Below are 15,108 nucleotides of genomic sequence, written 5' to 3'. Positions count from 1 at the left end.
TATATATATATATATATATATATATATATATATATATATATATATATATATATATATATATATATATATATATAAAAGTATGATCTTTCGTGAAGGTAAATTTTTGTTTTCTGTCCATTGGTGAGTAAGGATGATTTTCATTTTCGTACCACTCAAAATAGTTATTAAATACCTATTACGAAGAGGAAAGAGAGAGAATTTTGCAGAAGAGATATATTAAGGATTTCCTATGAAAGAATGAACTGCAGCCATTATCTAACTAATCTAAAGAGTCCATTTAAAATAAAATGAAAGGCTAATATCAAGCAAGACTAAGTGGATTCCTATGAAAGGCTAAAATGTAAAAGCATATCTTGGATTTGGTGGGATTATGTTTCTGGATTTCTTAATAGAGGATTTTCAGAGATTGATTTGCTCTACATTGTTATAGGTTTGTTTCATAATGAATTTTTGCTTTGGTCCCCTTCTTTTTTTTTCTGTATTTTTTTTCTTCTATAATATTTTGCTGTGCTTCAAATGATTTATGGTGTTTGTGGTGTCAACATAGTTGCGATGACAAGCAACAGTGATCAATATCACTACCATCTTTAGTATAAAAAGTGGGAAGAAACCAATATGCAATTTCTCTAATATCGAACTTGAATAAAATTTGAAGAAAAAACTCAAATACACCTATTTCCCTTTAGAAAAGTCCAAAATTATAAACAAAAAATATGAGCTTGATATCACTTTGCCAAAATTGAATTTGAAATGTTCATATTATAATTGAAATGGAGAAACAATAAAACTAAAGCCTTTTATCAGCTACTAGCAAGAGCCATTTTATTTTTAGTGTGGTGCTTATCCTAACCACCATCTCTTGTGAATTACATACTCTTTGTGATTGAGTAGGCTTAACTTAAATCTTACAAAGCTGGTCTCTAAAGTAATGTCTGTAACTACTTATATTTTGTAATTTGGTTATATCTCTAGTTTAACTTTTGCAATTTGGCTATATTTCTTGTTGACATGAAATTTTTGATACATTTTCTTATGTTCAGAACTGGATATTTCTAACATGAAACTAGATATGATTGTAGATAATTTGGTTACTGTTTCGATGACTCGATAAATGTAACAAAGTTCTTTAGTGTAACTTATTATACCATCTAAAAACTCTGGGTTTGGAGGGTTGAGTAACCGTACAATACAAATTATATGTATTAACAATTTAACTTAATGTAAGAAACTGTGAGTGACACTTGTTATACGTTTCATCTTCTGCCTGTGCAATTTTGATATTCTGCATTTCCACCACTATACCTATTCCTGTTTACCACGTACTCTTCTTGTTGTTATTGTTCTTAATGTTCTTTATCTGAAATATTTTTTTATAAGATTTTATTATTGATGTTGTTTCTGCTCACCTATGTTTTTGATAGGGACTCACTGGTCTTCTCCAGTTTCCTGTAACAGGAGCTGAGAGGCATGGTCTTCCTGGTGTCCTCTCTGGTGAATCAATTTGAATGAGTTGTTTACATTTTCCTTAAACATTTCAAGTAACATTAAGAATTGCCGGTAGCAATTGTTGCTTGAGATGGAATATTCTCTGTCCTTGGCAACTGACCGTGTTTTCTTTTTCTTCTTTTTCTATTGAAGGAGTTGCATTAGGGATTACAGGACTTGTGGCTAAACCTGCAGCTAGTATACTTGAAGTAACGGGAAAAACTGCTCTCAGTATTAGAAACCGAAGTAAACCCAGTCAATTAAGAGCTCAACACTACAGGGTTCGGCTTCGAAGGCCACTGTGCCATGAATATCCACTAAAACCTTATTCGTGGGAAGAAGCAGTTGGAACATCCGTCCTTGTGGAAGCTGATGATGGTTTGAAGTTTAAAGATGAGAAGTTAGTGCATTGCAAAGGCCTTAAAGAAGCTGGTAAATTTGTTGTCTTAACAGAAAGATTTGTACTGATTGTTTTCAGTGCAAGTTTGATAAACTTAGGCAAGCCTGAATTTTGTGGCGTCCCTGTTGATTTGGAGTGGATAATTGAATGGGAGATTGGATTGGAGAATATAATACATGTGGACAGTAGTGAAGAGGTTGTACACATAGTTGGTAGCAGACCAGAGTCCTTATTGAGGCAAAATCAGCATTCTCCCAAGGGAGGTAGTGGTGGCAGAACAAGATCCGTTCGTTGGAACCAATATGCCACTCATCTTCCATTTCCTCAGACAAACTTGGAACTGGCAACTAAGGAAGATGCAGCCAATTTGTTACAGATTTTATTGTCTGCTATCGAAAAAGAGAAAGGTAAAGCATGGGACTGTGGGCGAATTCTCCATCGTGCTAGAATGAAATAGGTTTAAGTTTAGTTATGTTTGTATTATGGAAATATAGTTTCTACCAAATCTAGATTGGCATGCCTCTATAAATTGGAATCACCAAGCTTTCTGGCTTTGGGGAGGAAATAAGATAAGCACTTACATATCGCATTTCAAAGATGTATACATTTCTTTGCGGCTCTTACGGTTTTAGGTTAGGAGAGAGGTAAATTTTAATGTAGAAAATCAAAGCATTTGTATAGAAAATAATTGTGTATATTTTGTCGTTGCCATTTTGTTCGACGATGTTAATATTACCAACAATTGCATAAATATTATTGTTTTGATTTTTCTTGTGTAAGATTTGTGCTAAGCTACTATTGACTGTTGTGACGATTGTGATCACATGTTGGTAGTTATTGACGCAACTTTTTAAAGTTAAGATAAATATATATTCATACTAATTGTGTTTGTTATATTACTAATATTTATCCAGTAAACCTTACAAAATAAACAATAATTATATGTATAAACAATGTTACTAATAATATTATGAATATATTACTTTTATTATTTATACCATATAACATAGGTTTAAACCCTTTATTCGTCCCTATTTTTGGGGCGTTTTTCCAATTTCATCTTCCTTTTATTAAAACTCTCAATTTGGTCTTCAAAAGAGTTAATTTCAATCAAATTGATCCTTCTCGTTAAAAAAAGTTAACATCGTCAAGTATTTGGACAGCACAGTGAATGAGGTGTTAACGTATGCACATGTGGCTTTGTAGTCATGAAACGTGTCATTGATCTGATGAAACATGGCTTTTTACAAAAATTTCAATTTAAAATAGTTTTTGGACAGCTTAAAATGAAGTTCATATGGGATTGATATTGGATTTTTCATTAAGTTGAGAGGAACTGGGGTTTCGAAAGGGGGAAGTGCGAAAGTTGAAGAAACAAAAAATGTGAGAGGATTGTTCTGTGTTCGTTGTTGATAAAGATTGGGAGCTTGTGAATTTTCAAAAGAGGGAAGTGCGATAGTTGAAGAAGAAAAAATGTCCATGGGTCATTCTTGCTCGTCATCCACTTGCAATGAGTGTGGAAGAAAGCATTTGCGCTCTGTCAGCTCTCGTGGAGATGGAGGCTGGAACAAGAATGATGGTTCGATCATATGCCATTGTGGAGAAAGTAGTCTCTTGAGGAATGCGAAAACTGTTAAGAATTGAGGCAAAAAGTTTTGGGGTTGCCCTAAGTATAAGGTTGGAAGTGAAAATGGTGGATGCAACTACTTCAGATGGTGCACTGATTGGGGAATTGAAGAAAGTGTTAGCTGTGAGGTGTTGGAAGCAAATGATGAGAGGTTGGTGAAGAGTTTTGAAAATGAAAGGGATAAGAAGATAGCTTCTGTGCAGACAGTTGTGATGGGTGTTCAAAGTTGGATGAAAATTTTGGTTGGGGCTTTTAGTGTTGTATGTGCACTGAACATCCTTATCATTGCAATGTTGATGGGTAGGGCTTGATAAGTTAGTTGTGTTTGGGTTTTAGTTGTATAATTTCCAGATGTTTAATGAAGATGTATTAAGTTTGCCCTGTATCAGTTTGTATTATGTTTAATAAAATTATAGTTTGGAATAACATAACATGATTTGGACCTGTATCAGTTTGTATTAACTTTTTTTAACAGAAAGGGTCAATTTGATTGAAATTGGCTCTTTTGAGGACCAAATTGGGAGTTTTAATAAAAGGGGATGAAATTGAGAAAACGTCCCAAAAATAAGGACGAATAAAGGGTTTAAACCTATATAGTACATAGTATTTTCAGAATAATTTGTACATGAACATCCATTTTTAGAACTTGATAAATGGAGAGTGATGCAATGCAATAAAATTGAAATTAAAAAAAAAGATATATTCAAAATAAAATATAATACTTTAAAAAAGAATGTGAACTTTGAATATTTTTGTCAACAATTTAAACGTTGAAATAAAATTCACATAAAATATATTCATGAATTATCCTAAACATAAACATAACATTGAAAAAAAAACGTTACATCATATCGATATGAATCAATAAGAATAAAAATTAAAACAATAGAAGTTATACAAAATTGTAGTGTTGTTAAAATGTATTGAAACTTGTTAGCTAACTTGGTCTATCAAAGCCGAGTTGGGTTGAAAAAAAATATAAAATCTTGATGCAAGCCAATTTTGACCTGGCTCACTAAGAACCTGATTCACTCGGATTGAACTCATGGGAAGCCGGATTAGCTCACCAACCTATCTATTTTTTTTATTTTTTTCAATAAAATGAAATTAATTATTATTCAATGAAACAAAAAACATTACAACTCAAACCTTTATTCGGTCTATGTAAAACCTTTTTATATAACAATTGGTCTAATTATTATTGTTTCAATTTGATTAATCAAAGTAACCTATTATAAGAATCCTGGAAAAAAAAAGGATGAAAAAAAAGTTAAGTGAGCTAGTGGGCCAACCTATTTAACACACCAATCCGTGGTGGGTCGAGTCAGGTTCGAATTTTTTCGGCTCGCTAATAAATGAGTCGGGTTGGCTTGACCCATTAAGTGGCCAACCTGTGGTGGGTCGAACCGAATGATCCGTTTTGATAGCACTACAAAATTGAACTCCTTAGCACAAATTATAATTATAATTTGAAATAAAATTACAAATTAGCAAAGTGAAATTGTTAATGAGAAAACAAAATTAAAATTACACATGTATAGGTAGAGATGAATTTTTTATTCCAATATCACGTGCATGCATAAGGCATTCATACAAGGAGTAAAGTGCAAAAAATAGAAGTTAGACTCCTAATTTCAAAATTTATGAATCATGTTATCACTCAAACCATATATGTAAGCTTTGTTCTCCGTAGCAAACACCAAAAGTTCTCCATTTAATACTATAAAACACATCTTAAATCTATTTGAGAAGGATTATTTTCCAACATTCTTATACCACCACTGAAAAATCTTTCTTTTACTTTCCACACTCCTTCCTATACACGAGATCACTCAACTAAATTATCAATAAAGTGATGTATCATAAAATTATCATCATAATCACACACAAAACCTATCTTATGATCATGAAAACTGTTATTTTGAAGGTGCACAAAAGTTAGAATAGGTAAGCAAGATTGTGTTTACTTCATTCTCACTAACCACAAAACAAATAACCAAGCCATTGCTTGAATATAAAATCTTGATACTCTTGGAGAAGGACAATGATATGATAATACAAATTTTTTAACAACATTTTGATACAACACACATGTTATTTTCTCATTGAGTTTACAATATGTCAACACAATAACAAATAAATAATAAAACAGTAAGAAAATAACATGTGTGCTGTATCGAAATATTGTCAAAAATTCTATATCAAAATATCCTATTTCTCTTGAAAAAATATGTAAAACATTTTTAGAAACTCATAATAATGATCCACAAACAGTGAAATTCAACTGAAAGATTATACCATTGAGTTGCATTAATGAGTATTTACCACTGAATGGAAAAAGCAAATGTCATCCCTTAAGATTATATGTTAAAATTGCTTGAATGCAAAATAAGTTTCTTTTGGAAACTTTGAAAGTAACGTGCATACAGGTAATTTAGAAAATATGTCGAAGAAGTTGTCATGAAACAAACAAACTCATTGTAAAAGGAATTATCTTATCACACAGAAGAAGAATAGAGAGAGAAAGAAAAATACAAATGTCACACTTGAAAATTTTACTTATATAACAATTTTGTTTATTTTTAATATCACTAATCTTTTATCTCTAACCAATTTAAATTTTAATAATATATATATACATATATATATATATATATATATATATATATATATATAATATCTCTAATCTTTTATCTTCAATCTATTTAAATTTAAATATTTACTTAATGGGTACGTAAATTTTTTATATGTCCAAAATATTTTATGTGAAATCTTGGTATATTTTCTCTTAGTTAAGCATTTGTATATAAAAGAATTGTTTATATTTTTCTGTTTTTATTTTGTTATTCACTAGATAAATAATAACTATAAATAAATAAAAATAATGTTATAAACACATCTTTAATAAAATAAAAACAATAATAATAATAAGTAATACGTGGTTATCAACCCCTTACAAATAAAATAATAATAATAAATTATAAAATATATAAATAATAAAAGTTAAAAAATTGTACAATTATAATTGAAATCAATTTAATTAAATCGTAAGATTTAATCTTCAAATATTTATTTATAATTAAAGTTCAATCTCCAATCAAATGTATTTGTCAGTTTTTCCTCGAATACACATTTTGCATACTAATAAATAATTTGTTCTTGTTACAATACGTTTTAAATATATGAAATCACTCTTAGAAAATTTAATTGAATTGAAATATTAAAAGATAAAAAAATAAAAATATTCAATATATTAATTTTAAAATAAAATTAAAATCACGTTAATTTGAATCTAGTAGTGTTTCCTATTTTAATGGACATAATATTAAGTAATATTTTTTTCATATTTGTAATTATTTTCTTGACAAAAATAAAACTTAATAATCAACCAAGATGTAAACTTTTGAGCTGTAAAATAAATGTTGAAAATAAATTAAAATAAAATTAACCGAAGAATCCATATTTTTTAAATAAATCGTGAACATTTTTTATAATAACTTATGTTAAGATAAATATATATTCACAATAATTTTGTTTATTATTATCATTACTAAGTTTATCAAGGAAAGCTTACAAAATAAAAAATAAATATATACAATTATATATATATATATATATATATATATATATATATATATATATATATATATATATATATGTATATATATATATATAATTGTATATATATTTAGGCAATCTCATTAATAATGTTACAAATATATTATTTATATTGTTGTTAGCATGTAACATAATCTATATTATACAGTATTTTCAGTAAGATCCATTTTTAGAATTTGATTGATGTAGCGCAATGCAATTAATACAATAAAATTGAAATTTCAAACGAAAAAATTGTAAAAAATATTAATTGAAATAAAATTAATTAAATCATAAGATTTAATCTTCAAATATTTTCCTATTAATAATAATAATAAGTCTTATTTATAATTAAAGTTCCATCTCCACTAAATAAAATGTATTTGTCAATTTTTCCTCAAATAGTTTCACATTTTGCATACAAATCAATTTTTTTTTTTTGTTACAATATGTTTTAAAATTTAAATATTAAATCACTTTTAGAAAATTTATTTGAATTGAAATATTTCATGTTAAAAGATAATAAATTCAAGATATTCATTATATTAATTTAAAGTAAATTTCATCTTAATTTGATTTTAGTAGTGTTCCTATTTTAATGGACAAAATATTAAATAATATTTTTATTATATTTATAATTATTTTCATGACAAAAATAAAACTTAATAATCAACATATAACATCTACTTCAATAGTATTAACACTATTATGAAAGCATTATATATCCAATAATAGGAGAACAATAAACTTAAAAGAGAGCATATAAAATAAAATATTATTACAGTTATGCAAACATTACTTACCAAAATATATATACAAGATCTTACGCTAATGATAGTTCTATTACACTAATCTACAAGTGCAAAACTAAAGTTTTTGAAGCAACATATATATAAAGAAGCTAAAATCCTACTCTACACTAAGCTAAAAGAACAAATCTGGCGTTGAGCACTACATGTTTGAATCCATATTTTTTAAGTAGATTGTGAAAAAATTTTATAATAACTTTTGTTAAGATAAATATATATTCACAATAATTTTGTTTATTATAATTATTACTAATATTTATCAAAGAAAGCTTACAAAATAAAAAATAATTATATATATATATAAACAATCTTATTAATAATATTACAAATACATTATTGATATAGCATGTAATATAATCCATATAATACAGTATTTTCAGACTTATTTAGATCCATTTTTAGAATTTGATCGATGTAGCGCAATGCAATTAATGCAATAAAATTGAAATTTGAAACGAGAAAAAAAAAAAAGATGTATGCAAAACAAAAGATAATAACATTTTATCGAAAGAACAATGTAAACTTTGAAAATTTTGGTCAACAACTTTTACGGATTGAATTTGAAATAAAATTATGATAAAATATATTCATAAGTTATCATAAACACAAACGTAACATAGAAAAAAAAAATACATTGCATCATATCAACATCCACAATTAAGAATCAAAATTAAAGGAGTATATAAAATTGAACTCCTTAAAAAATATTATAACAATACAATTTGAATTAATATTACAAAAAAATGTTATACAAATTAACCAAGTGAAATCATTAATGAGAAAAAAAATTTAAAATATTACACATGTATAGGTAAAGGTAAAATTTTGGTTCCAATATCAAACCTGCCCAAGGTATCCTTGTAAGGAATGAAACGCAAAATGTTGAACTCAGACTCATGATTCCAAAAGTTACGAATTCTTTTATCGCTCAAACTATATACGTAAACCTTGTTTTGCGTAGCAAACACCAAAAGTTCTCCATTTAATACTATAAAACTTTTTACTGCTACTTGAGAAAGATCATTCTCCGAAAGTCCCATTGCCCTCACTCTTATCTTCAAAATCTTTTTCCACAAACTTGTTTCATACTTTGTCAAAACCCATACAGTAAATACTCCCTTTCTCAATCTCACCAAGCAAAGAGATTGATCTGAATCAGTCACTTTTCCCCATTTGAAAATTCTCATTTCACAGCTTTTGTCATGAGAACCCTTTCTTGCTTCTTTGGGCACCCTCAACAGTCTTGATTTACCATCCTCAAAATTGTATGACACAATGTAGGGTCTGAAATAAGGATTGTTTCTTGTTAAGTAAGGAGAACAATCTGATATCACGTGAATAACTCCTTTGTGATGCACAGACATATCAAATCTTAAATTTCTACTACCAGTGAAAAATCTCTCTCTTTCTTTCCACACTCCCTCCTTATACACTTTGCAGTCAAAATCTGAACACCACTCATCTAAATTATCGATAAAGTGATATATCATAATATTACCATCAGATTCACATACAAAACCAATCTTATGATCATAACAACTCTTATTTTGAAGGTGCTCATGAGTTGGAATAGGCGAGCAAGATTGTGTTGTTGGGTTGATGATAAAAAAGCTTATTCCATTCTCACTTGCAACAGAACAAAGAACCAAGCCATTGCTTGAACATAAAATCTTGATGCTCTTGGAAAAATATGCTACAACATTTTTAGACACCCCTGATGATGATTCTTCTCCAGGCAATGGGTGAAATTCAACTGGAAGATTGCACCATTGAATTGCATCAATTGGCATTTCTGGCTGAATGAAAAAACAAGTGTCATCCCTTAAAAATGCATGTTGAAATTGCTTGAATGCAAAATAAGTTTCTTTTGGAAACTTTGAAAGTAACGTGCATGTAGGCATGAATTTGTATATGGCTTTTGCAGGTAATCTAGAAAATATTTCGAAGAAATTGTCATAAGACAAACTCATTGTGAAGAGAATTATCTTATCACACAAAAGAAGAATGGAGAGAGCAAAAAAAAAATACAAATTTCACACTTGAAAATTTTATTTATATAACAATTTTGTTTATTTTTAATATCTCTAATCTTTTATCTCTAACCCATTTAAATTTTAATAATATATATATATATATATATATATATATATATATATATATATATATATATATAATATCTCTAATCTTTTATCTTCAATCTATTTAAATTTAAATATTCACTTAATGTGTACGTAAATTTTTTATATCTCCAATAATATTTTATGTGAAATCTTGGTATATTTTCTCTTAGTTAAGCATTTGTATATAAAAGAATTGTTTATATTTTTCTGTTTTCATTTTGTTATTCACTAGATAAATAATAACTATAAATAAATAAAAATAATGTTATAAACACATCATTAATAAAATAAAAACAATAATAATAATAATAATAATAATAAATTAATACGTGGTTATCAACCCCTTACAAATAAAATAATAACAATAAATAATAAAATATATAAATAGTAAAAGTTAAAAAATTTACAATTATAATTGAAATAAATTTAATTAAATAGTAAGATTTAATCTTCAAATATTTATTTATTGTTAAAGATCAATCTCCATTAAAATAAAATGTATTTATCAGTTTTTCCTCAAATAGTTTTACACATTTTGCATACTAATAAAATATTTTGTTCTTGTTACAATACCTTTTAAATATATGAAATCGATCTTAGAAAATTTAATTGAATTGAAATATTTCATAAGGTTAAAAGATAAAAAAATAAAAATATTCAATATATTAATTTTAAAATAAAATTAAAATCAGGTTAATTTGAATTTAGTAGTGTTTCCTATTTTAACGGACATAATATTAAGTAATATTTTTATCATATTTATAAATATTTTCATGACAATAATAAAACTTAATAATGAATCCAGATGTAAACTTTTGAGCGGTAAAATAAATGTCGAATATATAAAAAAGAAAACGTTAATTGAAGAATCTACATTTTTTAAACAAATCACGAACACTTTTTTATAATAACTTTTGTTTATATATATATATATATATATATATATATATATATATATATATATATATATATAGGTGTGTGTTATATTAATAATATTATAAATATATTATTTCTATATTTGATAGCATATAATATAATGTATAGTATAAAGCACCATTTTTAGAATTTGATTGATGGAGCATGATTCAATTAATGCAATAAAATTGAAATCTCAAACGCAAAAATAATTATTCAAAATAAAAGATAATACTTTATTTAAAGAAGAATTTGAACTGTGAAAATTTTTGTCAACAATTTTTACGAATTGAATTTGAAATAAAATTCAGATAAAATAAACTCATCGTAAACACAAACGTAACTTGAAAAAACCGTTGCATCATATTAATATCAACCAATAAGAATCATAATTAAAACAATAGAAAAAGAAAAAAAACAGAGAGAAGAGAATACAAAAAGAGAAAAAAAAATCTTCTCAAACATCATTTTTGTATTGTTTACTATTGTAAGAGAAGAGAGATAATACCTACAAGTGTTTAGATTGTTTTGTATTTTACAAGTATTTATATTGTTTTGTATTATAATCACATTCTCCTTTCGAAAGAAAGATATAGTATGATCTACTTGTAAACAATCTTTGATTGGAGTTCTGAAGAGAATTAAAATGTTCATAATTGTACTCAGTTTCAGGTGAGTAATTTTACAATGATTCCTAAGTACCAGAGTGGTTGAAATACTCAACGAAATCTCAGCTAGGATTGTTGAGTATTAGGAGTGGTGTTAATACTCAAAGAAAATTTCGACTAATGTTGTTGAGTACAAAAAGTGGAAATACTTAAAGGAAATCTAGGTTAGGGTTGCAATTTAATCTCAATTTAATTTCAATTACATAAGATATTGGACCCATTCTTTGTAAAAACTTTGAGACTGAGACAAGTGATTAATAAGTTGTCATCTTTTCATTTATATTTAATCTAACTTATTTATATCTAATGGAAGACGTACACTTAAACTTAAATTATTACGAAAAATGAACTTAGATTATATTAACTGATATCCATCAACCTAAGTAGTTATTGGAAATAGAGGAGGAGAAAAAGGTTTAAAAGCATTATAAAACAGTAATAGTTTGACACAGAAAAATACAATTGAACGATTTACAAGTTTAATTACCTGTACATTAAACTTATAGTAAAACAAGAGTCAAACCAGGGTCAAATGGTTTATCCTTCTCCAAATATGTATAGAATAAATACATTATATATAATAAAAAAGCATCAACATATCAATTATATTATCTAGCAAGAAAGTTTCTGAGAAAGCTATTTTGTGTTCAGCCTGGCTTTGGTGGCATCCATTGCTAAGCGAATGAAAGAAGAGCTATCACCTTGCATAACCAAATTTGGAATAAGTTGAGGTGAAGTTTCCCTATTATTGCGACCACCCACATGCTCATAATTTATGAAAGAAGTATTGTTGTAGTATTCCATTAGAGTTGCACTTCTGGGTACTATATTATCATCATCGACAACACCCTGGTTAGTCAATCTTTCTTCATCGTACAGATCCTGCTTTATGATCGAAGTACCACATTGTCGAGGCTGTGTTTGGTAGAACACCTTTGAAACCACTAATTCTCCATCTTTCTCTTCTTCGTTGCTGCCAAGATGGTACTGATGCATCACCCAGTTCGTCTTCTCCGGCTTCTTTTGCCTCCCGTAGTTGGTGTACAGGACCAGTATTTTCTTGAAACCCTTCACAGCACCTCCAACAAAAACTGGTCTGGTTTTTCCTGTTTTGTGCCACCTTGTCTCGCTTCCCTCTTCATCAGTGTGAACCTTTCTTCTCTTCCTTGTTCCGGTTGTGTATGCTTTCGACGGCCTATGAAAGAAGTGCCGGATCTGTCCATCTTTGCTTACACCTGCAACTCTTCAATGAATGTATATGTTTCATTTATCTTGTATTTGCACGTATATGAGATTTATGCATAACGACAAAACATAAACAAATATAAACCAGGAACGCAAAACAACCTTACAATTTAATTTGAGGATATATCAATAGGGAAAGATAAGGTAATTAAGGACAACATAATGGAGAGAGTACGTAATAGACTCGTTGTGAGTGTAAGAAAAGGTGGTTTTACCAATCCCATAATCGTTCTTCCACGTGCATGAGCATATATAATGCATGGGGATTGCAATCTTTAGATTAAGAACATATAATATGGCTTTTTGGTGAAGATAAGAAAAGCTAAAAAAGTACACTCTAGCATTAAAAATTAACAATAAGAAATTAAAGGGTGTTAGTTACATTTAATCAGTTCCAAATAGGTCTTATTATCTATTTATTTATCTGGTATAAGCCTAATGGAAACTCACCCAATAAATAAAGAATACGTTGGAAAGAAACATCAATGAGGGTATCAATTGCTAGCATTTTTTTTTTTCTAGAAGTATTGAATTTAAGAGAAGAATATATACATTCACTTATGCCACTTGGGTAATGTAAGATGAGATGCCACCATTGAGTTTGGTAGTCATTGACAACACAAATAAATTATTTTTCCTTGTGACATACTTGAAGAAGTTGGTTTACAGATTTGGTTTACTCCTCCCATTTGTTCTCGATTTCTTCGAAGAAAAATGACTGACACATCCTAAAGAGTGAAATTTTGTATTGCTACGTTATAAATTCAAGAAAAGCAAAGCCAGAAATAGTTTTTTAGTCGACTGGTAAAGTATCTAATTCAAGGGTATCTGTTCATTTTCGCCCCTAATTTTCACGAAAATAGCCTCCTATATATATATATTACTTTTAGAATATCTTCCATGACAAGCATAGAATTTCAAAAATAATAAGAGAATTTCTGCATAATTAGTAGAGAGTATAAACGAATTAACGTGCTTTCTCCACTAACCTAAGCTTCTTCTTTTTCTAGCAAACTTATTTTCAACAGTAGAACCTTGTTTCATGAATGATAAAACAACATTAAATATGCATCAAACCTCTACACCGTGGTTTGAAACCGTAGGCAACCGCGTATATCAAGGCTTTTGGAGTTACTTTAACCGTATTTATTGGTTACGAGGAATCACAAATGAATTCGATCGTAACCGTAACCACAAACCATCCGAAAAATTGTAAGCTTTTACCCTATTTTATGGTAGATTATGGTGAAAAGAAGATAGAGATGATGAGATGAGAAAAAATTAGGGAAATTACTATAGATATGATAGAGGAAAAAACTAAATGAAAGCTTATAACTAGAACAAACAGACGGCAAAATTAATAAAAAAAAAAGTTGAAAGCAAAATAAAAATATCAAACACCTGGAAGCTTTTCTGGGTGTGTGTAACAGATCCCGTTCTCCCCTTCAAGCGTTGGTATGAACTCATCAATGAGGGGATGGAGCTTGGGAACATCAGAAAGTACCTTTGCTTCCAAATGCTCTAATATCTCTTGGTCATTCGGATCAAATTTCACACCAGATGGTAACCCCGGCAAGTCATTGATTCCTGTCTATTGATTCATATATGCAGCCCAAAGACATTAAAAATAACAATAAATTAAAGTTTGAAGCATAAACAAAGGCAAGTTTTCTTCAACAAAAACAAAATAGGCAAGGTTTTATAAAATCAAAAATTCTCTTCAGTACCTGATCTTGGAATTCAATGTTATGGCCACATGAGGGGCAAGTTATGGTGCGATTTTCGGTTTGTTTTGTGTCAGTAACAAGAGTGTTGTTAGTTGCAGGAGTAATAGTGGGCGCAACCAGTTCAATTCCCCTCTCCTCATCTGAGTCATTGCACCATGTCATCTCTTTCTCCTATATGCCCATATATCCAAAAACAGATCCTTGATTTCCTTCACACCTCCTTACAAATCAGCTCCCTAATAATATAAACCAAGAAAGAAAAAGTAAACACAAAAAGAATAGCAGAGAATGAGCAACACAAAAAGGAAAAGATAAAGCTCATATACCCTTGTCTCTTTCCAGACAAGTTTTTCCCGATTCACCTCTTGTTTTTGCTAGGGAGAAAATCAATTCTATCGGTATCCCACTTTTGCTTCTCCTACATGTATTCTCTATGTATAATTGAGCTAGGTTTGGTTTTCCAAACTGTTTGCACTCTACCAACTTCTTCAGAGAGAGAGAGAGAGGGGGGGGGG

General features: G+C 28.6%; 3 protein-coding genes across 11 annotated transcripts in view; 1 reads left to right on the top strand and 2 right to left on the bottom strand.

Annotated features, from left to right (window-relative positions):
* LOC106768127 overlaps positions 1-2,654 on the top strand; it is a 61,848-nt gene extending 59,194 nt beyond the window's left edge. For all 8 annotated transcript variants that reach the window (XM_014653088.2, XM_014653087.2, XM_022783600.1 and 5 more), the window contains 2 exons: positions 1,422-1,491; positions 1,639-2,654. In XM_014653088.2, the coding sequence (XP_014508574.1) occupies positions 1,422-1,491; positions 1,639-2,342 (774 nt within the window). In that variant the 3' untranslated portion in view covers positions 2,343-2,654. The remainder of the gene's footprint in view (positions 1-1,421; positions 1,492-1,638) is intronic.
* A 6,061-nt stretch (positions 2,655-8,715) lies between these two features.
* On the bottom strand, positions 8,716-9,708 carry LOC106766406. Its single transcript, XM_014651135.1, has one exon. It carries the CDS (start codon positions 9,706-9,708, stop codon positions 8,716-8,718), a length of 993 nt encoding a protein of 330 aa, XP_014506621.1.
* A 2,357-nt stretch (positions 9,709-12,065) lies between these two features.
* LOC106766970 (NAC domain-containing protein 73) lies at positions 12,066-15,102 on the bottom strand. 2 transcript variants are annotated; one of them, XM_014651772.2, is made up of 4 exons: positions 14,956-15,102; positions 14,594-14,829; positions 14,268-14,457; positions 12,066-12,856 (listed from the first exon to the last, which is right to left on the bottom strand). In XM_014651772.2, exons 2-4 carry the CDS (start codon positions 14,753-14,755, stop codon positions 12,258-12,260), a joined length of 951 nt encoding a protein of 316 aa, XP_014507258.1. In that variant the 5' UTR covers positions 14,756-14,829; positions 14,956-15,102; the 3' UTR covers positions 12,066-12,257. The 2 variants fall into 2 exon arrangements, with proteins under 2 accessions (XP_014507258.1, XP_014507257.1); XM_014651771.2 differs by having other exon boundaries at positions 12,067-12,856; positions 14,920-15,102.
* Between the last annotated feature and the right edge of the window lie 6 nt (positions 15,103-15,108).

The sequence above is a fragment of the Vigna radiata genome, chromosome 7 (assembly GCF_000741045.1).
Source record: "Vigna radiata var. radiata cultivar VC1973A chromosome 7, Vradiata_ver6, whole genome shotgun sequence".
In the NCBI taxonomy this organism is placed as follows: domain Eukaryota; kingdom Viridiplantae; phylum Streptophyta; class Magnoliopsida; order Fabales; family Fabaceae; genus Vigna; species Vigna radiata.
The sequence above is the reverse complement of the archived record's forward strand: the minus strand, read 5'-3'. Positions and strand labels throughout refer to the sequence as shown.

Bases quoted from the DNA above. Each gene is read 5' to 3' on its own strand.
- LOC106766406 (XM_014651135.1), bottom strand. From the start codon at position 9,708: ATGCCAATTGATGCAATTCAATGGTGCAATCTTCCAGTTGAATTTCAC.
- LOC106766970 (XM_014651772.2), bottom strand. From the start codon at position 14,755: ATGACATGGTGCAATGACTCAGATGAGGAGAGGGGAATTGAACTGGTT. The intron at 14,458-14,593 runs GTACTGAAGAGA...ATGAATCAATAG, and splicing joins ACATTGAATTCCAAGATCAG to ACAGGAATCAATGACTTGCC. The intron at 12,857-14,267 runs GTGTTTGATATT...GAAGAGTTGCAG, and splicing joins ACACCCAGAAAAGCTTCCAG to GTGTAAGCAAAGATGGACAG.